Here is a 25,428-nt window from a genome sequence, read left to right as displayed (position 1 = left end):
AAACAACAAAAAAAAAAACAAAAAAGCAAAACAAACATAACATTTTAATGTACAAAAAAATTATAATGTACAAAAAATATTTCTTGAATGAAAATTAGTAAGACTTCTAATTATTATAGTAAAAGTAATAATCCCGATTACAATTAAATATTCAAATAAATATATTACATTCATCAACATGGCAGATGAACACTAATCAAAGAACTAATAAATTTTTTTTAATTTTTGGCTAAAAAAAAAAAAAATCCCCAATTCAATGCCAAGTGTTATATAATTTATAAAACCACCCAATTACTTGTCAGAGGGAGAATGATAAAACTCTATATTGGGTTTGCTTTGTTTGGGCTGTTTTGGACATGGTGGTCTAAGTGATGAGATGCCAAAAATCTGAGTATATTTGGTTTGACTTAATATTCACATGCTGAAATGTTTCTTCATTCATTTGTATTACTTATTTTTTTATTTATTTATTTTTCATTTCAGATGATGAATTTTGATTGCATTTGACAAAATATGTAAACCAAAAAACCAAGGAAATTTAAATCATCGATAACCCCTAGCAATAACATGTGAATTTGTTTTCCTTAATTGAAATTGCAAGTAACGAGCAGCAGAGGTATGAAGTACACGTATCAACAAGAATTGAACTTGGATGCCTCTTTTTTATTTGTTTAGGTTTTAGATTGTTAGGGAGAAAGGGCTGCTTTTCCATGATGATGATGAAACTAATGAGATGGGGCACGTATCGCATCACGTGCCCTAGAGTCAAACCCAACAAGTAAGCCAACCGAAAGGCCCAATGCACAAGACCAATATGAAAAACAAGGTATGTTTGCTGGAGGGAAACCAATCTGCTCGTCCATTAAGCATCGGATGGTCAAGATTGTTTGCAAGTTCAATAATCAATTAGTGTTGGTTACACTTTGTTCCTATATAGCAAAAAAGGTGTCTCCCAACTCTCAAATCCTATATAGACAAAGCTTTACAAGCATGGTACAAATATCCATCAGAAAACAGAGCTAACAAAGTAATTGTATTTCAAGAATGGTCTACACTTTTGTTGTTTCTTTTTTTTGGTCTTTGATGTACATATACATAAAACAGAGACTATATCCCTAGAAAAAGGAACAAAGTAGATATTCTTAATACTCCACATTCAGCAACTAAATTGTTTCTCCCACAACATATTTTTTGCTCAAAATAGACCTAGGACCTGTGATACCAGAAAAAAGTGAAAATCACCCAATTACTCTTCCAATATATTTGAATGTTAATTACACGACATAGATGTCAAAGACATGTTTATCGTTTGTGTTCTCGGTGCAGTTCTCCTTTACTTTGAAAATCAAATTTTCATCCGAAAATCTAAATTACCCCAACCGTGCAAGCAATATAGGGAAATCACGAATGAAATTGGTTTTTCAAGACTAGAATATCAGCTGCATGTATTAAATGACATCACTCGGTGCAGAGAGAAATAGAGAGATCACAAGTGAAATTGATTTTTCAAAATTGGTGTCTTTTGGAGGTACCAGAAAACATCACAACATCACCGGTGCAACAACATACAACAACACAACCAAGAAAACCATACTTTCATAACAAAGAATTCGAACAAAACCTAAAAATAAAAACAAAAAACATTAATTCTTACTACCAGGTATGCAAAAAAAGAAATTGACAGCCACAAATTTCAATTGAAACCATTTAGCTGAAGTAAATGAACATTCTCTTACCTTCTCACCATTGTTCAGCCTTCTTCCTTAATATGAACAAAAACCAATTTTTCACTAATTGTAAAAGATCCCAACCAAAAAAAAAAAAAAAAATCAGTCAAGATATAGATGACTCACATAAAAATTCTTCTACAATGCATAAATTATAGAAGAACGAAGAAGAAGAAGAACGAAAGAAGAAGAAGAACGAAGAAGCAGAACTTTTTTTCTACAAATATGTAATACCAGATGGAAAAAGAAATAAAATTGCAGAAAAAAAAATGCCAGATCGAAGGAGAAGAAGAACGACGAAGAAAAAGAACGAAGAGGAAGAAATTTTTTTCTACAAATATGTACTACTAGATCGAAGAAGAAGAAGAAATAAAATGGCAAAAAAAAAAAAAAAAACAATGCCAGATTGAAGGAGAAGAAGAACGAAGAAAAAGAAGAAATTTTTTTCTACAGATTTGTGCTACCAGATCGAAAATAAATTCGCAGAAAAAAAAAACAAATGGCCAGATCGAAAAAGAAGAAGAATGAAGAAGAGGAATATGGCAGGAAGGAAATAAATGAAAAACAAAGAAGAAGAAGAAAAAAAATTTTCTATGCCAGATCGAAGAAGAGGAATATGGGCAGATCTGAGCCCTAAAAAAGAAATAAACTGAAAAATGAAGAAGAAGAAGCAGACGAACAATGAGAAGAGGAAGAAGAAGAAGGAAAACTCACGGATTCAAGAAGAAGAACACTATCCACGAGCTTGATCTGGGCAGAGGCACTCGAAAGACACCAGCAAAAGCCTTCGATGAGCTTCGGACAGAAACTTGACCCAGAGGGAGGGAAGGGTCAGCTTAATCTTCCTCTAGGGGGATTATTCTACTGTAGCGGTTAAGTTATCCGCTTTTTCATTTGCTTCTATCAAACACCGGATTGGGACACAATCCTGTCCAATCCGGTAAAACAAACAAACACGCCCTAAATGTATCTCTGCCTCTTATTCCCCTGCAATTTCATGAGATAAGTTTCATTTAGGGGGGAAGGAGCGCATGATTCGGTCCGCCTCTTCCACCAATTGAAAAACCTAGTGGGAAGATTGTCCTCTTTCGTTCTGCCTTGTGGGTCTCCCTGCTTGGTGAGAATTCCTTCTAGCCTTTTTTTTTCCAGTTTCTTGATCTTCCTGAAATTGTTTCGTTCGAACCTTGATTAAAAGGAACTTTCGCAATAAAGTCGATATTACTTTGAGTGTTTAATGTTGTGTGTGGTAAGAATGTGAATGCATATTATAATTTTGAGAAACCATTAAAACATTGAAGCCACATCAAAATGTTTTAATGATTTGAGAGGAAGAGTTTGATTCTAAGAGAGGAGACTTATCCTAAAGGCTGAAATGGATGTGGGTATGACGTGAATCAAATTGACCAAAGAGAGAGTGGTATGATTTTGTTGGCCAATCGGACTTGGTAGTGATTGCAGTTGTCTTAGAATTCCACTGGGAGAGGAAAAAAGATCCTTGCCATTTCTAAGGAAATAAAGGATTTCAATTTATATCTGTCAAATTCTGACATGTCAACAAAATTAGATCTAATGGTTAGAATTGTGTTATGTCATCATTGTTGAATAGCATACTTTTTATCACTTATTCATTAATGTTAGTATCCTTTTATGGATTAAAATTTAAAATAAAATTTAATTTCTAAGTGATCACATAAATTTCTCACATAATGAAAAACATATTTTCATACTTATAAGCAATATGTTATGTTTGTTTTATTTTTATAAATAGATTTATGTTTCTTATTGTTAAAATATGACATAAAAAAATTTACCATGACATAAATTTAATTATGTCATTGTTAAATAAGAAGCATTTATTAATTAATGTAATTTCCTTTTATAATTTAGAATTAAAATAAAATGATGAAAAAAGACTTTAGAACAAAATCCATTACTCATAAAGAAAAAATATATATGAGAAAATTTAGAACATGGAAGTAAATAAATATATGTATGTTTTAAAATTAAGGATAAACTTTTGAAAAAATAAATAAAGTAGGTTTTATAAGAAATGTTAAAATAACACATTTTTTTTTAAAAATTGCATTTGACTCTAATTTTCAAATCTGGAAAATTATATCTTGAAGGCATCCACATTTTTCACCTTTTAAAAAATTACCCAAATATGAGAAAAGTTAATCTTCAAAATAAGATTTCAAGAGGTCTACATATTTCACCCTTTAAAAAATATGCAAACGCTGGAAAAGTTACCTTTCCTAAGAAATTTTCAACATATCGAAGGGTAACTTAAGGAAAATTTTAATAACCTTAAAGTTTGCAAAATATCAAAAGTTAATCCTTAGAATTAGATTTTTATTGGGTCTACATTTTTTACCTTTAGAAAAATACTCAAAAATGGGAAAACTAAGAATTCTCATATTTCCAAAAAAATGTTTAACTTTACAAATGGGATCTTAAGGAAACATTTAATGATTTTATAATGTTCGCTAAACATTAAAATATTCACCAAAACTATTTAACAAATAGTATATGTTAATATATTATTAATTAGTATATTCATATAATATAAATATGGATAAATAAATTTTTAATTAAATAAGTTAAATATTACCATGTCATTCGACACATCATTTAATAAGTATTTTGATAATTCTAGTATTATTATTTGCTAAAATATGAACTACCCTCTTAAAATTCAAAATTCATCACTCGCTGCCTCAACATTTAATATGTATTCAAAATTTTTCTTTTTAATGTAGTTGACTTATAAAGATCTAGTTATCTTCAATAATAAATGAAATGTTTGCATTTTATGTTTTTTTTTTTTAATTTTATTTTGTATTTTACTATAAAAAAAAGAACAAAGTATTAATCAATAAAATATTTGAAGTTTATATTGTTTTATTTTATATCTGTTAATTTATTTCATTTTATAATATACAATGAAAAAGACAATGTTTGACATCAATATCCTTGTAGTTTTAACATTTTTACACTTTAATCATTGAAGTTTCAGACTTGCACCAACACCACCCTAAGTTTGTAAATGGTGCAATATTAGTTTAAAAAAGATATATTACACTGCATATTCTTAAAGTTTTTTTTTATTACAACCGAATACCTTCATACTTATATTTTTATAACTTTATAAAAATATCTGATTGTAATTAAGAAAAATCTAAAAAGTATGCAATATAATATACCCTGAATACCTTCACGCAATGATTTTTTTAATTGCTAAATAATGTTAAACATAACATAATTTTTATTCCAATTATACCCCTATTTAGAAAAGGAAAATCTCATCAAGAATAGTCAACTTAAAAGTCAACCTGTGAAAGTTTTGAATTGATGATGCATGAATTACAAACTTCAAGGGGTATTTGTGCTAAATTCAATACTATAAAGGAAAAATATACCAATGCAAAATGTTAAAACTATAAGGATGTTGGGTACAAAAAGATCCTTAAAAAAATAACAAAATATTATTTTACTATTTATTTCCAACAATATAAGGGCAAAGTAGAATTTATATAAGTCAATTTCGTTAGAAAATTAAATTTTATAATATTAAATAAAATACTAGGATGGTAAGTGACCAATTTTGAAGCCTTAAAGAATGAATGACATTTAAAAAAAAAAATACCATTTATTATTACCGGTGAATAATCACTTTTAAAATTTATATACCAAATGATAATTTAAATTGATATTACTAAAAAATTCATATTTTATGGTTTTAGACTTAAAATTTATTATATAAACTCATGATCTAACAAATAACAAAGTTTTTTAACAAATCTAATAGTATTAGAATAATAATAATAATAATAAAATAAGGATCAATGGTATTCTCCCTAAACTGAATTGCATTTTATTACCGAGCACACATACAAGTTACATGGAGAGTTGTTAATCACGGTTAAAGATATAAAAATTAAGTTAGATCAAATTGTAATGAATCTCAATATCGCAATCTTTCAACATCAAAACCTAAATATGCAGTAACTATAAACTAGCGAATTGTAAAATGCAATTATTCTGGGGAAGAAAAAAAAAAAAAGAAAAAAAAAAAAGGTAGACTTCGTAGCTCCCAAACCAAAAAGCAAGATCTAGAACAAATTATAAATTTTTATATGGGAGAAATTGTTTCCTCTTAAATTATACAGACTGTAATTTTGCCTGAAAAAATGACTCAATGCCAGACTCTCATCCTTATCCAATTTGGTTTAAGTGGGTCCACGCTGATTAGGAATATGAGAAATCCATGTCAGTGCCACGGTATCTTACGAATCAATTCATGATTAAAGTTGTACGTTGGACGCTACTTTTGGTGTAGTTGCATTTTGTAGAACAACTCACTTTGTCTTCCAACCCATCATTTGTGGGACGCACTCGTTGTTTCTGGTGTCAGATTTTTCTTATTATATATTTATTTTTTTAATCAAAAAGTTAAAACGGAAAAAAAAAAAAAATTTGTTTCAGTATTCTTCTTGTTTTATTTTTGTTTTTCCTTTCTGCCATCATTTGGTATTATTTATTATTATTTTTTTAACTAGGAGGGGTTTCATTTGATCAATTTTAATATAGTAAAGAATTCATGAAGATGAATTATGAGAGACAATATCATAGCTATCAAATGTATATTATTTGTATTATTTGAGAGTTATAGATGGTTATTTCTAACAGTTCATCTTTATAATTTATTCACTTTATTAAATTTGTTTCTAACAGTCCATCTTCATAACTCTTTTATTATATAAAATTTATTCATTTTATATTTATAATATGGTTGAGTGAAGTAAACTAAAATATGAATTAGGTTCTCTCACTTAAACATTCAATTTGCTAGTTGGTAGCAAATTCAATCATCTTAACCTGATATTGTTTTAGTAAATAATTTCAAGTTCAAATTTCTATACTTTTGATATTAAAAAAAAAAAAATTAATGTCAAGGTTACACAAAATTTATCTATTAAATTTTGAATACAAATGATATGGCATTTTTCATATCCTTAAGGTAGGATCCATGGTAAAAATTATTAAGAATATATGTTAAATTCAAGGTTCAAATCCCTCAATTGAAATGAATTGTAATGTTGAAAAAAAAAATGCTATTTACACTAGTGATGATGATCACCAATGGGATACTTGCTAAGATGGTAAATATGTAATTAGATGCATTTAATTATATATTGGTTTTTTATACTCAAAACCTAATTAGGAAAAGACAACTTTTTTGAAACAACCAATTAAATTGTTAAATAAGACATGGATCCCACTGACAAATAAATTTTTTGTTTGAAAAATGATGTGATAGTGTGTTATTTATTGATAAATTGATATAACCTAAAATTATAAAAAATAAAATTTTCTGATAATTCTAATATTATTAATTAAAAAAAATACAAATATCCAATTTCCTTTTTATTTCTCTTCAATGACATTCCAATGCAAAGAAAAGGATAACTAAACAATAAAATAGATTACATAATTGTTGTCTTTGAAGAATTCTATAATATAATTAGATAATTTCTATAATTTGGAAAGGTAATCTTCTTGTTTTGTTTCAATTGTATATATGATTTTTGGCTTGCATGTTATGAGTTATTATAACTTTTTTAATTTGCTGTTTATTACCAAAATAAACTAAAATAAAATCAAATACATAACTTTTTTTCTTTTTTAATCTTTTGATGTTTAAAACAAAGGTAGACATATAATCATCATTTCTATTTATAATTATCCATATTTCCATGTTGTACTTTGGTTTTTATACATATAAGATGGGGTAAAAGCATCTCCAATGATTTCATCTATTGGAGTTTATGTGACATGAATTTTAGAAAGTGTTCATATTTATGTGGCATTCTCTCTATTTAATAGATAATGTTTGCTGATAATTTTTTTTTAATGGATTCTATTTAAAGTGTCATAAAATGTTGGTGCATACTTTTTTAGTTTAAAATTATATCTAATTAAAATTAAACTGATTAAAATATAATAAATTGAAAAATGAAAGATGATTGATAAACGAAACCATACCAACACAACCTGTAAGCTTGATGAACAGAGAGAAGGCAAGTCCATAAAAGAAAATAGAAAAAAAAGAAGGAAACCTTACTACTAAAACCAAAGCAGAGATACCAACATATGGCTTTTCCAAATTTTTCTATTGCTTAAAGATTCCCCCCCCCCCCCCCCCCCCCCCTCTCCAAAAAAAAAAAAGGTATTTAAATCACAAGCATAATTAATTGTTGTAAACACAAAATTCCTAGAAACATCATCTTTCTCTTATGCTCGGCTAAAAGAAAAAAAATCTAAAATTGCTTCTTTGTTGTTTGTTTGTAATGACTTTACTGCTTTTCTTTAATAAATATAGAGAAAGAGAGAGAGGTGAAATAAGGGAAGATAAAGGAAGAGCCAAAAACCAAGGAGTCTATTGAAAAACGATAATATTTCTCATAGTAAATTTAATAGATATACAAAACCTTGAAAATTTGACTTACCCCTTTGTGAAAAATTGATCCAAGAAAATCATAAACACAAATTCAATCGTGCTTTAATCACCATGGAACAGTGGGAAGGATTCAAAGATGATGATAGTGTTCAAATCCCTTGGAACAATTGAGATTTTGTTGAACAAAATAAAAATAAATAAAAAGATAGAGGAAGAAGAACATTGATTAAGAAACGAAAAAGAAGAAGAAGAAGAAATTAGCTCCAAAGGAAAAATAAAATAAAATAAAATAAAAAAGCCAAAAACCAACGCATGGAGTTATTTTTTTAACAAAAATCAATAAAAATAAACAAAATACTCACCGAGTTTATCTAACAAGGCTTTAACAAGTAAACAGTATTTTTTACAGTTTCTATTTTTTTTATTGTTTTATCAGTTTGATAGAACTAATGCACAATATCATTGAAAATGATTTTTTTAAATCTTATCTGTTTATCTGATATTGTAAAGAGTTTTTAGATAGATTGAACTGATAAACAAAATCATTGAAGATGCTCTAATGGATTTTCATTTTGCTTTAGTAGTTTTCTTTCCTATCAAACATATTTCTTTGTACATAAAAATTGATTTTTCATAAAAATTAATTGTTAAACCTACTCAACTTATCATGTGGCAGTTGGAAAGTTATTGTACAAACTTGAGTTTTAATCTTTAGCATATGAAATGGCATGCCATTTGGGTAATTATATACTATTATTATAATTTTGCATTATCATTTCAATTGTGTCTTTAATGAAAAATGCTAAATTTTGGCAATGTTAAATTTAGTGCTGGATTTGATATCAAATTTGACATTGTCATTTTTGTGACATGGAAGTCCACAATAATTAAGTACGTGGGCCCCATAAATTTTTGTTGAGTTAAAAATTATTATTTTGCTTTTTAATAATAAAAAATAGATCTAATGATCATTTAATAATATTTATATTTAAACAATGTTATTTTTGTGTATATTATTGGAATACATATTAATAATATATTTTATGTCAATGTTAAGTTATAAAAATGATTATGTTTGAACAGTATTTATCATTGGATATGTTCTTGAAAAAACGAAAACTTCTTCTTCCTTCTTTTTTTTTTTTTTTTTTTTGTGTTTTGGTTAATTAGAAAATAGTTAATTTAATATTAATTAAGGTATTTTTATATAGGCAGTAGATGGGGTCAAGGTGTCCCCAAAACTTGAACCAACTCATGTTGTCCTACACTAAATTATTGTACTGATTCTCACGGGCATAGTTTTATATTTTGGAAATATATTATTAAACGCCAAGATTTTTCCAAATGAAAGTAGAAGTTGATATACCTTGTCTTGCCGAACTAATTAATGTAATAATTTGGCTCCAACGCGTAGTTGATTTTTTTTTTTTATTTGATATTTACCTTGTTTATTTACCAACTCAAACCAACTCTCAAATCAGACTACGTCCACATGTTTCACAATCCAAAACTAGTAGGCAGATATTTTCTAAATTATAAAATATATTACCAACATTTGACAATCTTTGAAATGAATAATTATAATTTATTGTGTTCTACTTTTTTCTTTACTTATTGGTTAGTTTTATTTACTTATTATTTTTTTTCCGATGGACCCATTTTGATCTTAAAGATGCATATTTTTTTATTGGATTTTGTGAGATTTAAATCAAATATTGTAGGAGCTGACCTAGTAACTTGATAATTGTCGTTTGAACTGTTTTTTAAAGGTAGAAAAACTAATGATCTTTGTTATTTTTTTTAATATTTATATAATAAAAAGCATAATAATCTGGTAAAGGTTCAAGACGGATCAAAATTTTAAAACACATGTTACATGCCTAGCATGGTGCGTGGCTGAATTCTATAAACAATTTTTGACTATGTCATGGTTTAAGAGCTGAAATTATTGACAAACTTCAATAATTTGGCAACTTGAAAAAGTCCATTGCTTGAAATAATTTCCTATCAGAAATTAATGTAAGAATATTGAAGAATTAAACTTGAAGTAAAAGGTTGACCAAAAAATAAAAATTTGAAGAAAAAGAATTGATGTAAAACTAACAAAAAAAAAGAAAAAAAAAAAAGAATTGTCTTTTATATGTTTCCCAACGGCCCAACCGGGTTGCATAGAGGAGCAAAATATTCAAGGTAAAAAAAAGGGACTTCCAAACCCATAAAAGTAAATATAATCTTGAGGCAACCGACAATTTTGATTATCAAAACCAACTATTTCTTGCAATTTCATCAAAAATTTGTTTTAAAGTTTGCAAATTATTTGAAATCTGATTTTGGCTAATGATTTTGAAAATTAAAAATAATCATTGGATGAAAACTTATTTTCATTATCATGAGGCAACCGGCAATATTGAGTGTCAAAATCAGCTATTTCTTGCAATTTCATCCAAAATTAGTTTTAAAGTTTATAAATTAAATCTGATTTTGTCTAATCATCTTGAAAATTAAAAATAGAAAGCTTATTTAATCATTGTTTTTGTTGTTATAGAATATGATAAATATAGAATAAAGATGAAAAGTAAGAAGAAGAAGAAGAAGAAGAAAGAGGATGAGAATTTTAAAAATATTCAAATTTTGAAATCAATATTTGAAAACAAAAATAAATAAATAAAATATTGTCATGTACGGTTTATTTTCAGCTTTTAGAATAACCTCTTTTTTTTCTTTTGCTTTCTAGCTTTTAGAATAACCTCATTCATTAATTTTTTCCCCCTTCTCGATTGCTCGGATTTAAGAAAGGTAGACAATTCCACTTCTTTTTTTTTTTCTTTTTTTTTTTTGGGTGGTCCAACCAGAATAAAATATTTTCAAAAATAGCAATGAGAACAAATCATATAAAATACAATTTTCTACAAATGTCCCCCAGAAAAAAAAAATACATATATATATATAAAAGAAATTGAAAAGAAAAACAATATAGATCCGTATTAATCTTTTAAATCAGATCAACAATATCCAATCCATAAATATTAATAAAGCAGGGCTAAATGCAACAAAAACCCAAAAGCCCTGCTGCTAATGGAAATACTAATATTAATTATATACATAAAAAGGACACACAAAAAAAAAAAAAAAAACGAAAGCACAAAAACAAAAAAAGAAAGGGAGTTTCTTTACTCCATTTCTAATTTGAAATTCTAAAAAAGCTGTTGCAAATTGTTCAAAACTTCAATGCAACACTCTTCTCTTCTTGTAATTTTATCTGATTCCCAGCTTTGCTCCAAGAACCAGATAAATCTATGCTTTCCATTACCAAATTCTCCACCCTTTCTTCTTCTTTAGATGGAAATGGTAAATCTATCGAGATTTCACCAATTGAAGCTAATTTCAATAGCTCTTTTTCATCCAAACCCTTTGCAGGGCCAAGGCTACAACGTTCTGTACCATACTTAGCCATTGCATCTTTGAATTTCTTAATCTGTCAAAAAAAATAAAATAAAATCTGATAAGCATTATACCAAATTCAGAAACCAAACAACAACAAAAACAAACAAATAAATAATAAAGAAATAAAGAAATAGGATTTGATTTGATTGAATGAAACACTTACAGTTGCATTTGTGCAGCTAAAGCTACATAAACGTCCATTTGCACCTCTATAGAACCTAAACAATGGCAGGACATGAATATTGAGTCCATGACACATAGTTTTGAGCTCTTCATAGTTAACTTTGAGGAAGAGAGCATTTGGATTCAATTCAGCAAACTGACAGATCTGAGAAATTGATTTAAATGTTATTAGAAAATTTCCCAAAAATGATTCAAAATGAAAAGCTTGAGAAATTATTGAATTATATTTCTCAAAATTACCCCCAAAAAAAAAGAAAAAAAAAATTATATTGTACCTTCGGATGGAGAGTTTTGCAACCTCCACAACCAGGTGAATAGAAATCAATTATAACCAATCTATCACCAGCATTAAGCAAAGAATTTACAAGCTCTTGGGCAGAATGGATCTCCACCATATTGGGTTGAATGGTCTTTTCCCACCATCTCATACCTCTGCTTACACAGATCGATGCTTGTGCCTGAAATCAGAGTTTGATATATAAAGTTCTTAGATAAACCCCAAAAATGCAAATGAAGAAAAAAAAAAAAAAACTTTTTAAAGAACTGAAAATTATTACAGAAAAAAAAAAAAAAAGGAGAGAGAATTTTACATACATGAACAGAGAAATTTCTTGGGGTTTTGACCTTCAAATCTCTGAAGCCCTTTTGATCTGAGACGAGTAGGTGTTTTCCCATGAAACGCGCATAAAGAACAGGAAAATGTCTTGAATTTGGTTCCCTAGTATGGGGAAAACCAAAGGAGGAACAAAACCCAGAAACCCCTTTGGATTTTGAGCCATTAGAAATCTCATCCACCCCAGAAATGTAGAAACCAGTCTTCAATGAACAAGCCATGGAAACTCAAAAAGGAGGCGTTTTTTTCAATGCTAATGAACACAACAAGCAAAACCAACCAATATCAACTCCACCTTTTGAACAAAAACCAGATTTTTTTATTTTTTATTTTTTAATCAAAGAAATTTGAGGAAATTGATCCCTGGCTTGCTATTTAGGCAAAGAGGCTTAAAAAATAAAATTATGAAAGAGAACCAGGTTCAACTTTTTAATGGACAAAGTGCAAGAAATGAGCCCCAGAAAAAAAAGAAAAAAATTGCACTTTTTGACTGGTAACTATGGTTTTGAAAGAGAGGAAGCACAAAAGGGTTTTTGTTTGTTTTTCAGGTTTCAAACTTTGAGGAGTGGGAGAGAATAAGAAGAAGAAGAAGAAATGGTCATGGAAAATAAAAGGAAAAAAAAAAAAAAAAGTTGGTGGGGTCTTTCTGATTTGGATTTAGCTTTATCCATTTTTCTTTTATTTTTATTTTTAGTCTATTTAACTGGATTATTATTTTTTGATGGATTATTTTATGGATAATTACACATGGATTTGAGCAATGTCTGATGTGTAAGTTGACCGGTTTTGAGGATAATTGGGTTTGTTTATTGGAATCTAGTTGGTCATTTCCATTTATTTTATTTTTTTTTCAAAAAAACAATTATTAATTTTAAATTTTGATTTTCTATATTACCGGCAAATGTTTGGCATTTATCTCTATCTTCTTGTCGCATAAAACGGCTCACCGCGTAGCTGATGCTCTGCACAAATTTTGGATAAGATGACAAATTTATTAAATTTTTTTTTTTCCTTTTTTTGGGTACTTTTAATACTTTGCCTTTAGTGGACTAGCCTCTTGCTCCACTTTTTTTTAGTTTTACCATGTTTGAAGCTGATAGGAGAAAATGAATCTATTTTAATTTCAACTAAAACAGAGTTTATAAAGCTAAAATTAATCAAAGGTACCTAATTAGCAAATTAAAAATACAAATAAAAAAATTGATAATGTATTTTTTTATAATTTCGAAATTTATTCTAAAAATTAATGTATGATGTTGGAAGATAATTCTTGGATAAGTGTTAACTGTCAAGATATGTGATTTTCAATGTTGAACTACATGATAAATTTTTTATTTTGGTAGATGACTAAATAATATTTTGTACTACATATATATATATATATAAACTACATAATGGTTTTCATAAAGTTTTTGTGATCGAATGAAGATATTGTGTTCTAATTTTTATTAATAATACATTGTCTTCCATTGAACATTTTTTTACTTTTGCTTTTCAAAAATTTACTGTTAAAATTGAGAAAAATGCTATTTATAATACAAAAGACCTTTTTTCTTTTTTTAAAGAAATAAAATAGAATTTTATTAAAAAAATAAAACAGAATTATAACTTTCAATTTAAATAGAAGGCTGAAGCCATTCAAGCCCTTCCTCCATTCAAATTTTAGTAAAATCAACGGCTATTGCATACCTTCGAAGCTTATGCATAGCCATATTAAAAATTCTAATTAAGAAAACACAACTAAAATTTTTAAAACATCTTTATTTGTTTATAATATCCTCCACTAACAATCAATGTCGTCAAATGAAAATGAAAGATTCACTGCTTTTTTAGAATTCAATTAGACAATACCACCTTCAATACATAAATCTAATCCAAATTTAATAGCCAACAACTCCATAGAAAAAAGAAGAAAGCCACTACTTGCACATGAGGTGACCTGAAAATAAGGTAAACAGAAATACAACTTTCAATTTAAATCAAAGGTTGAAATACAACTCCCAGCAGATACTGCATACCTTGCAGTATTATGCATAACCATATTGAAATCTCTAATTAGAAAATACATAACTAAAATTTATAAGGTATATAAATTTGTTTATAATATCCTCCATTAAAAACAATCCCCACCCAGATAATCGTCCAATGATACTGAAAGATCTACTACCGTTTTAGAATCCGATTGGACAATATCAAGTTCAATACCAATTTCAATGCATAAATCTAATCCAAATTTAATAGCCAACAACTCCATAGAAAATGAAGAAAACCACTGCCTCATATGAGGTGACTTATTACCAAATGAATGGCATGACAATTTATTTCACTACGATTAAGGATTCATTTTTCTTTATTAGGTGTCAAGCTTTAAAAAAATAATACTAATAGAAAAGAAACATTAACGGCGACCAATATTAAATGCGGCCAATTAATTAATGCATATATCAAATCTAATATGAATTCCACTTATCAATAATGATAAATAGTAAAATATCCAATTTGATTAAGTTTTATTTTGTGGTTTTCTGGAATAAATAAAATTGGGCAACAATCAGATTTTTTTTTTTTTTTTGATAAACACTAAAATAGAGGGATTTAAATAACTGAAATAATGACGTCAAGTTTTATAACTTGATTTTTTCAAAAGTAATATATATATATATATATATATATATAACTTGATGCTAGGTGATAATAAATCAAGTCTAAAATCATTATATATATATATATATATAAATGTTATAACTTGATGTTATCAGAAAAAAAAAAAAAAAGGTTTAATAACCTCTTTGGAGACTTCACATGCAATAAAACACAATTACTATTACCAAATAGATAAATTAATAAATAAACAAAACACAATTACATACGGTACTTTTGGCTTTCAGTTCTGAACTCTGCTTAATACTGAGCATCTATTTTACATGACAAACAAAAAGTAGACATCTTATCCACCATTTAGCTATATATGTACTACATATTTGCTTTCAAATTTTATAAGCGTGAAAACTTCTTCATCTATTTGAACTTCATAAAACAAAAGTTAGTGCAAATGATCAAATATGCTCCAAATATGTAGTTTTATAAGCTGTAGTCTTATGGTCCTCCAAATGGATTCTTTTGTTTTTTGGCTAATATAACCCCCATCTAGCTTGTACAACACAAAAAGGTAGGCAGTAAATGGCTAAAGCTAATTTAAGTGGCCTTTAGGTTTTACGTATCACATGACTTTCACCTTCTTTAAGGCACTAGGATGTCCTTTTTCTCGAATTTTTAGGTTAAATGCATTATCATGTACAATTTTGAAGGACAAGATGCTCATAAAGTTATGATACATATTATACATTATTTTATTTTATTAAATTAAAATTTATCTTTATTAACTATTGAATTCTAAGAAGATCAAACTTTATATTTTAATTTTTTTTTATAAATATCTTATTTTTTAAATTAGATATCAAAATATATATACACACAAACATATATAATCGAAATACATTATCCCTATGGCAGCATTTGTTCTCAATATAAAGTTGTAAAAGTTGGAGTAATTATCGTAAGATATATATATATATATATATATATATATATATATATATATATATATATATATATATATATATATATATATATATATATATATGTATATATGTTTTTTCTTTTTTTACTTTTAACCAAAATAATATATGCTTTTTTTTTTCTTTTTCTTTTTTTTTAAAATAACTTTTTGGAGACTTTTAATCATATATTAAAAGTTAAATTTTCATTGTCTCTTGATATGAGCCGTCTTAAAAAATCATGCATTAGAAAAGAATAATATTAGGAAAACCAAATAAATTTAGCAAAAGGTGTACTAACAATATTTAATTGATTTATATTTATTTTTTCAATAATTTACTTATCTACAATTAGATAGTCATTATAATATCTAATTGGTAGTTTTTTTTTTTTTTTTTTCAAATGAGAAACAATGCCTTTCAACATTAGATTGACCCATTCACCAAAGATTAATTAGATTGACGCTACAAGAACTATCTACTTGGTAGTTTATTTATTTATGCTTGCACTAAAGTTATTTTCATTCAAACAAAAGTTTTATTCGTTCAAACACTTGCTAAAAATAACTTTTGGCTGAAAAAATAGGAAATTAATTTTTTTTTTTTTTAATCACTTGAAACTGGGACTTTGGATATTTGGTTTAATGGTGAAAATTTTTTCAAACTTTTTTTTTTTTTTCCTTTCTTTGTTTTGTCATGACTCATAATAAAATGGGAAAAACTTGGTTGCAATGTAACATTAGAATATATATATATATATATACACCACTCATTTCTTATACGACAATTGTTAATTAACCGCTGCATTTAATGGCATTTTTCATAAGAAAAAAAAATGAAGTATCATCGTGAATCAAGGAAGTTTGATTTGTCCCTTTTTTAATTTCTTTTCATACTTCGAAAATCTCTCTCCTAATCTGCTTTTGCTTAGTGCAATGTCAAAGTGATCTCACCAGAAATTAGGTCAAATAATTTTGAATTAATAATAATTGATTAAGCTCTTCTTTCTTCTCCCACGCATTAAAATTGAAATAGATGATCCTTGACTTTCCATTACATGTATGTTGAATAAAGAACACACCAATTATTGGTGTGGTGTGAGGAAGCCCGAAAAACAAAAAAATTGTTTTTACCAAAGTTTCAAAATTTAATCCTCATCTAACTCGATAATTATGATAAAAGTAAAAACTCAATATTTTAGTACATAACACATTAGATTTAGTTGAAATTTGAAATCTCAATTCTTTTTTCTCTCAATGGTTTCACTTGGGGACGCGTTTGGTAAATTAAGGTTTTAAGTAAGTTAAAGAATAATCCCTTTTTATACATTGGTTTTCATATGGATAATTATACATCTTCCAGTAGTTCATTTTTATATAATAGCTTGTAGAAAAAAAAAGAAAAAAAAAAAAGAGGATACTAGTGAGAACTGTAGTAATTTCCACTAATTCTTTCTTTTTTCTTTTTTTTTTTTTTTTTTTTGGTCCAACAAGCTTTAAATTTTCACTATAATTATTACATTTCTTTTCATACATTGATTGTCCAAATAATCAGAAAATAAACTTTTTCATAATAAGTTTTTTTTTTTTTTTTTTTTTTTTTTTTTTTTTTTTTTTTTTGGGGAATCTTATAGTTAGCTGTCTTTCCAAAATCATTTTGAGTTGGTTGCGTTTTTAAAATGTTCTATCAATAAGATCTCAGAAAATAAACTTTTTCATAATAAGATTTTTTATTTTTTTTATTTTTTATTTTTTATTTTTTATTTTTTTTTGGGTTTGGGGAATCTTATAGTTAGCTGTCTTTCCAAAATCATTTTGAGTTGGTTGCGTTTTTAAAATGTTCTATCAATAAGATCTCAGAAAATAAACTTTTTCATAATAAGATTTTTTTTTTTTTTTTTGGGGGAAATCTTATATTTAGCTGTCTTTCCAAAATCATTTTGAGTTGGTTGCCTTTTTACCATCAAAAAGATCCCATCTATTTCTTTGTTTTAGATCGTGATCAGTTTTGATCAATTTTTTAACCTAAAAAAAATGAAAATAAAAGAAAAAATTATTAGATTGCCAAATACAAATTGATCACAATCTAATTTCCCACATATAGTGGCAATCTTATGTGAAAAGGATAATGTATGATGCCCAGTGACGTGGCAGAATTTTCACCTAGAGAGAAAACACCCATTTAAAAAAAAATAGAAATAAATTAAAAAAACATTTATTGGGAAAGTGGGCATTTAGATATTTTGGTATTGGTTATGGTGTGCAAGTTAAGCAAGAGCACATGACAAACCTGATAAAACCTTTTTAGTTTTGGATATCATGTGACTGGTTGTTTTATTTTATATCAATTTAACCCCTTTAGGATTTGATATTTGATATTTGGATTTTGAGATTGAGATTGAGGGTGAAAACTGAAAAAAGCTAGCAGAACAAAAACCTGAATAGCAGCCCACAGGTTTTGGAGCTTTTTTTATTTTTTATTTTACATTTCTATCCTTAAGAGAATAGAGATTGTGGCCCATATTGTGTGGGATTTCCATTACTGCTGGTTTGCCAAAAACCACGGCTCGCCAAAATTTATCATCTAGAATATGATTATTATATCTATATAGTACAACATGCAGCAATTGGGGGGGAAAAAAATAGTTATGTACATATATATCTATATATAAGAAAATAGGATAATGTCAGTGCATGCATGGAATAAAATTTAAAAGGAAAAAAAAAAAAAAAAGGAGTACATATGAAAGTAATTATTTAATCTCATCTTGTTGAAAGTATTCCATGAAGTTGCCATTATGTTTAAATATTGAATTGTTTAGTCCACTGTGAAATTAATCAAATATTACTTTGTTATATTCTGCAAATAAATGCGAATTAAATGTCTTACATAGAAAAAGGGATAAATAAATACTGGCAGATTAATATATTGGATTAATTTATGATAGCTTATATATATATATATATATATAGCCTCCTCTTTCTTTCTAAATTCAGATCATACTAGGCCTTTTCATGTTAGGAAAAATAAATAAATAAATAAAGTGTATAAAAGAATATATATATATATATATATATGTAGTTCCATTCTCATGAGTAATGGAGCTAATGATATCTCAGATAATATAAGTTGTAAACCAGATGTGCAAACTCTATTTTTATGTCCCATGACATATTGCGTCAAATTTTAAGCCAAAAAAAAAAAAAAAAAAGACATATTGCGTCAAAATGTTGTTATAATCACGATGCTCAAGACTTCAAGGCCTAGTAAAATATTTCCTTATATATATAGTATTACATTTATAAATTTTATATATATATATATATATATATATTTGATATCTTTGCAATTATCTCCTAATTTATAATAAAACCCAACTAGCTAGGTTTTTAATTTTCAATTATTAATTGAAATTTCATCAATATTATGACTTACCCTACATTATTATATATAATGAATCTTATTGACGTGATAATATTATATTAACAATTTATTAACTCAATTTTTATATATAATTTTAAAAAATAGATACAGTTCAATTAAACAAATTAATACAAGAGAATCTAACAGCTAGATTCTTAAAAGTCCTTACTAAATTAGACATAAGCTGGTCCAAACACATTATAATCCTTTTAATGTAAACAAATATATATATATAATAATAAAATAAAAAGTTATTATTATATTATTATCTCATTAACATGATAAAACTAATTATATATAATAATATTTTCAACACACAAAAAAAAAAAAAGGATTATATATAATAATATATATGTTGTGCTGCTTCTATATAGAAGATCTACTTTATAATGTATGTGGGAAAGAATTGTTCCAAGTAATGAATCCTCCCTCTGACTTAATACAATCTTAATGGGGGTCTAGCTATGGAGTTTTGAAGGAAATGTATGAAATGTGATGGCTAAGCAAATGTTTATACAGAGCTGAGAAAACGCTTCTATCAATCTAGGCAGACTATCCGGGAAGAATGTATGCTTATTTGTGAATTGATGCACCAAGATTAATGTTTCAAGGCTAGTTTGTCCAAGAAAAAGTCTCCTTCGGGTCTTCCGAAAGATAGTATCCAAGGCTTATACATTGGTTAAACATTGAATCCTGAAAATTCTGTATAATAAGATTGATTGAATCACATGAATTAAGAAAGTCACTCCTTTTTTAATTCTTGGCTCTGTGGTCCAAGTTAATTAGGGTTTGATGAGCTAATTTCTTTGAGGGACATGGGAATTCAATACCAATATTCTATAGGAATATTAGCACTGATGCACCTTAAACTATATTTGATTTGATACTTTGTACCCATAGACTATTTTTCTAACATTATGCATCATGAACTTCACTTTTCTTTATACTTTGCATCTTCATTCTTTTTTAAAACTTTTTAATAGACTTGTCATGTGCTTGGAATATGAGGGGAAATATATATATATTTATATATATATATATATGTGAAGTGCAATTTTATAGAGCTTATGTGCAAAATATAAAAATTTTTCAAATTAAAAAAATAAAGAAATTTGTAAAAGAACGAAAAAAATTTAAAAATGTAATTTTTCAAAAATAAAAATAAAAATCTTTATATATAATAAATATCCTAAAAATATTAATAAATAAAGACAAATAAAAAATTTACATATGCATTAAAAAAAAATTTTTTTTCGAAAACTAAATTTAAAAAATATATATACATATTAGAAAATTTTATAAGTATTTTTTTCCTAAATAATAAATATCAGTGTAAAAAGTACATATAATAAATAAAATAATATATTTTATGATATTAATTTTTCCCTTTTTTTTTTTTAGATTTTATAAATATTTTATTGTTTTTTTAAGGGTCTTCATTTTTTTTTTTGGGGGAATCCTTTATGATATGTATAAATTATTATTTAAATTTTATAAAAATAAAATAAATATCCAAGAAAACATAAAGATCAATAAAAATTTGATCAAGCATTAAAAATTAATTTTTTGCAAAAAATATTAGAAAATTTTAATTTTTTTAATAAAATAATAAATATAAATATAAAAAATGCATGTGATAAATAAAATAACATATTTTAAAATTTCAAAGTTTTATTTTAGACATTATAAATACTTGATTACTTCTTTTCTATAAATCTTTATTTTTTTTTAAATCTGTATAATATTTACGTATTATTTTTTAATAATAATTTTCATTAGTCAAAAAAGTTATTTTTTATTTGAAATTTTTTGTATTTTACATCATAAATTATACAAAATTAAGCTTATATCTTCATTTTTATCCTAGTGCTAAGTATGTGGCAAATCTATTAAAAAATTAATCACAAAAAAGGAGGGTAAAAAGCCCATAGAAAAGTGAAATTCGAGATATACAATGATAGGGAAAAAAAAAAAAAAGGGATGTAATATATCAAATTATGTATAATCTTGGATGCCTTGGTGTTAATATCCTTACTTATATAAATGTATCATACTTCTTGAAGATTAGGTATGCATAATATTTACACAAACATTAGATATCGATTTTAGCATTGAAAAATCATCATCTAACTTAAACATCAAAATGTTTTTTGTCGACACTACATTGGTATTGTAAGATCTTCACATTTTCTTTTCTCTATGCCTTTGTGTTGCAAGTTTTTAATAAGGTATTAGCTTCGAAATGTAGGTTCAAATTTGTGCATCATCAATATCATTACTTTTATGTGCAATTTTTTTTAGGCCATGCTTTAAAGGCACTCTTAATATATAAACATGCACGCTACATTTCATATGAGAAAGTGTGTGTAAACATTACATAGAGAGGATGTGTATAAAAAGTTTTCCTTCTATTCAGTTCCTTTTGACTTCGGGGCAAGGCATCGCATTGAAAATTCAAGAATACAAGTATCTTGGTAAACCTTCCCTCATCCATTTAATGTGGTGGTATGAATTAGATGGTCCGAGCTTAGCTTTAAGCTTAGTATTTTCTCAATGGAGGACAAAATCCAAATAGGTATATTTGAAGTACCAGAACTTCAATTGGTAGGAGACAAGTTAAGCGCTAAACAGCTTTCGCAGTGTTTTTTAGCCGGGAAAATTATCTTAGATAAAAGCATAAGCAAAAACAAAGTTTAGATAATAATCAAACATGTTTGGTTCCCCCAGGACTCAGTGGGTGTGAAGCAACTAGAACAAAATATATTCTTGTTTTCATTCAAAACAACTTCTGATATAAACAGGATTTGGGAATGAAGACCTTGGTCCTTTAATGGTTCTCATCTTCTGGTGAAGGAATGGGGCCCTGAGAAGGCAATGCATGACATAGACTTTAGTTTATCTTCATCTTGGGTACAGATCCATGGCCTTCCTCTCTAATACATGACTAGAGGGAATGCGCTAAAAATACAAGCCTATTCAAAGAAGTACTATAGTGTGATCATTCATCTCACACCAACATAATAGGTATTAAGTTTGTGAGGCTTCAAGTGGAACTCGATACCAAGAAATCCATTCCTATAGGATTTCTTCAAAAAATTGGGAAAGGTGGAATATGGATCTAGTTCTGCTATGAAAGACTAGCTAAGTTCTATTACAATTGTGGAATTATTGGACACGGGAAGGCTTCTTGCAATCAATCATTCTCCCATAACCATATCACAAGTGGAGATCTATATGGTCCTTAGTCAAGGGCAGAAGCAGATGCCTTCAGAATGGTATTTGAAAGAAGCTATTTAAAAAGAGTCAAAATTCCGAGAGGTGAAATCTTCGATAAATTCTCAAATGACACCAATACAGATGATAGAGATGAAGAAGATACAGTTGACGCCAGAGCATCTGGTGCTAGTAAACACGGCACCATATCAAAAGTGGAAAGCGAGTTGAACCGAGTCAGAGTTAGTGTAAAGGGAAAGCCAACAGTTCACACTGATGCTCAGAAAGAACACGTAGGCCATCATGATGACGCCATTATAGAAGAACACGTAGGTGAAGGTGAAGTTCAAAAAGATAGCTTTCAATCACTTTCTAACACTGGGCCAAGAATTTCAATTTTAAATTTTACAATTCTCGCTCCTTTTGAAAAAGATGTTGGGCTGGACCAGTGAACTAAAATAGTAGAAGGTCCATTCAAGAGACTCGATCCTAAAACTTTTAAATAGGTAGGCCTCAACCATAAGGCCACATTGTCTGAGCCAAAGGAGAAGCAGATGTTCTCAAAAAGCAATTAGGTGTGTCAATTAGGAACCCAATATCAAATTCGACTACAAGTTAAACCAGAACCCATCTCATGTCAGATAGTGCTTCCAAACATTTCGGCCAAGGTCAATCTCAATCCTTATCTACTATGCCATCTTGACCAACCGAATCATCTAAAGTTAGATTGAAGGATCAAGTAAAAAGGAGGACGAACGAAGATGGTCGACCTTCGGAGGTTATTAACAACTCATTTGAAAACTCTACGGCTGAGGAGGCGGGCCTTACGTTGCTCCTACCTCACCACTGAAGTTTCTTTCATGAAACTGCCTAAGGTTAGGAAGACTCTCAACAGTGCATGGCCTCCATGACCTTATTAGAAGATCTTCTCATTTGGGACTCTTTATCATAGAGACCAAGGCAAACTGAGCAAGAATGGAAAGCATAGTGAAATCACTCAGTTTGATCATAGTCATATTGCGGAAGCTAGTAATGATCGTGGGGGACTAACTCTTTTATGGAAAGATGAGTGTGGTTGGGATATCATTTTCAGTTCTAGTTGGATTATTGGAGTAAGGGTAACAACTCAACAAGGGATTTGCTGGAATATTTGGTGTTGCTACTATTTTGCTGATCAAGCATTAAGAAGAAAGTTTTGGAGTGCTTTGGCCTCTTGCATCTTATCGAGGCTAAATGCCTGGGTCTATATTGTGGACTTCATCGTCATAGTGGATCAAAAGGAGAAAAGGGGAGGCAGAAGAGTAATGGCAAAGTCTAATATTTTTTTAAAGAATTTTTATGTGTGAAGTTGGAGCCCTTGATTTAGGTTTCATTGGGAACCCTTTCACTTGGTGTAATAGGAGAGGACGGCAAGCCAACATCAGAGAAAGATTGGATAGGGCTTTAATAAGTCCCGATTGTTGTATCCTTTATGAGTGTGCGGGTGTAATCCATCTCACAGCAATCAGGTCAAATCATGCCCTTATATTACTTTGCTGCATTCTGGATCATGATAAAGCCCCAAGACCATTTAGATTCCTAGAAGCCTAGACTCGTGATTGCACGTGTGAAACGGTAATTAACAATGCTCAAGACTAGGATGGGAGGTACAGTAGATAGACTTCCTTGATTGCTAAGCTTCATTGTACAGCGAAAGCTCCAAAAGTGTGGAATAGAGAAAACTTTGGATTCTGTCAGGTTAAAATAAATGAGCTTGAAAATCAAATAGCTTTTTTACAAAGTATGGACCCATCAGATGTGAACATATCCCTTGTAATTGATCTGTAAAAGGAGCTGTCTGAATGACAATATAGGCTTGAGCTTATTTGGAGACAAAAATCAAAAGAACTTTGGTTGCAAGCAGGAAATAGGAATTCTAAATTTTTTCATGCTTCCACATTGGCCAACCATATAAGAATTTTCATAGGAAATTACCTAGTTGAGAAATTCTCTAAACTCTACAGAGGTAAAAGGGTGGTTCATTGTTCGATCCTAGACGAGTTAATCTAACCATTGGTATTGAGTGGTGAAAATAACTCCATAGCAGTTATGCCCTAAGAACTCGAAATTCTTGAGGTAATCAAGAATATGAACCTCACCAAATCTCCAGGTCCAGACGGAATGCCATTCTTGTTTTTCCAATGCTACTAGGATATAGTAGGGAGTGGTGTGGTGAGAACGATCTAAAATGTTTTTCTCTCTGGCCTCATACCAGTAACTATTAACAGAACAGTCATCGTGCTTGTCCCTAAGACTAAATCTATATCTCATTTCAGCCATATCCATCCGATTGGCCTATGTAATATGGTGTACAAAGTCATTTCAAAGATCCTATCCAATCGTATCCGACCATTGCTACCCAAGCTAATCTCTTCCAATTAGGGAGCTTTCACCCTAGGAAGAGGGATTGGAGAGAATTTTATCCTTGTTAATGAAATTATCCATACTATAAGAAAGAATGAAGGCATCGACAGTCTTCTAGGAATCAAAATTGATATGCATAAAGCCTCTATGACTGTATCAGTTGAGGCATGCTTAGTGAAATTTTCATAAGATTTGGGTTTACGGCCAGAATGGTAGGACTCTTAGGATAGTGTTACTTTACAGATAGTGCTTAAATCTTGCTTAATGGAAGCATCTGTGGTAATATTAAGATGGAAAGAGGCATTCACCAAGGAGATCCAATTTCACCATACTTGTTCATTTTGTTCGTAGAATTGTTCTCGAGAATGCTTCATAAGTTGGAGATAGAAGGGAAAATTCATGGAA

General features: G+C 28.3%; 1 protein-coding gene across 1 annotated transcript; it reads right to left on the bottom strand.

Moving 5' to 3' along the window:
* Positions 1 to 11,143: 11,143 nt before the first annotated feature.
* On the bottom strand, positions 11,144 to 13,024 carry LOC107409876 (thioredoxin-like 1-2, chloroplastic). The gene is made up of 4 exons (XM_048474942.2): positions 12,409 to 13,024; positions 12,090 to 12,272; positions 11,795 to 11,959; positions 11,144 to 11,662 (listed from the first exon to the last, which is right to left on the bottom strand). The coding sequence occupies exons 1-4, from the start codon at positions 12,646 to 12,648 to the stop codon at positions 11,405 to 11,407; spliced, it is 846 nt and encodes a 281-aa protein (XP_048330899.1). The 5' UTR covers positions 12,649 to 13,024; the 3' UTR covers positions 11,144 to 11,404.
* Positions 13,025 to 25,428: the final 12,404 nt, after the last annotated feature.

Source organism: Ziziphus jujuba, chromosome 2, assembly GCF_031755915.1.
Source record: "Ziziphus jujuba cultivar Dongzao chromosome 2, ASM3175591v1".
Taxonomy (NCBI): Eukaryota; Viridiplantae; Streptophyta; class Magnoliopsida; order Rosales; family Rhamnaceae; genus Ziziphus; species Ziziphus jujuba.
This window is presented reverse-complemented; position numbering and strand designations above follow the sequence as displayed.

Coding starts and splice junctions, on each gene's coding strand:
- LOC107409876 (XM_048474942.2), bottom strand. CDS start 12,648: ATGGCTTGTTCATTGAAGACTGGTTTCTACATTTCTGGGGTGGATGAG. Junction 12,273..12,408: donor CAAGAAATTTCTCTGTTCAT/GTATGTAAAATT, acceptor CTCTGATTTCAG/GCACAAGCATCGATCTGTGT. Junction 11,960..12,089: donor GCAAAACTCTCCATCCGAAG/GTACAATATAAT, acceptor TCAATTTCTCAG/ATCTGTCAGTTTGCTGAATT.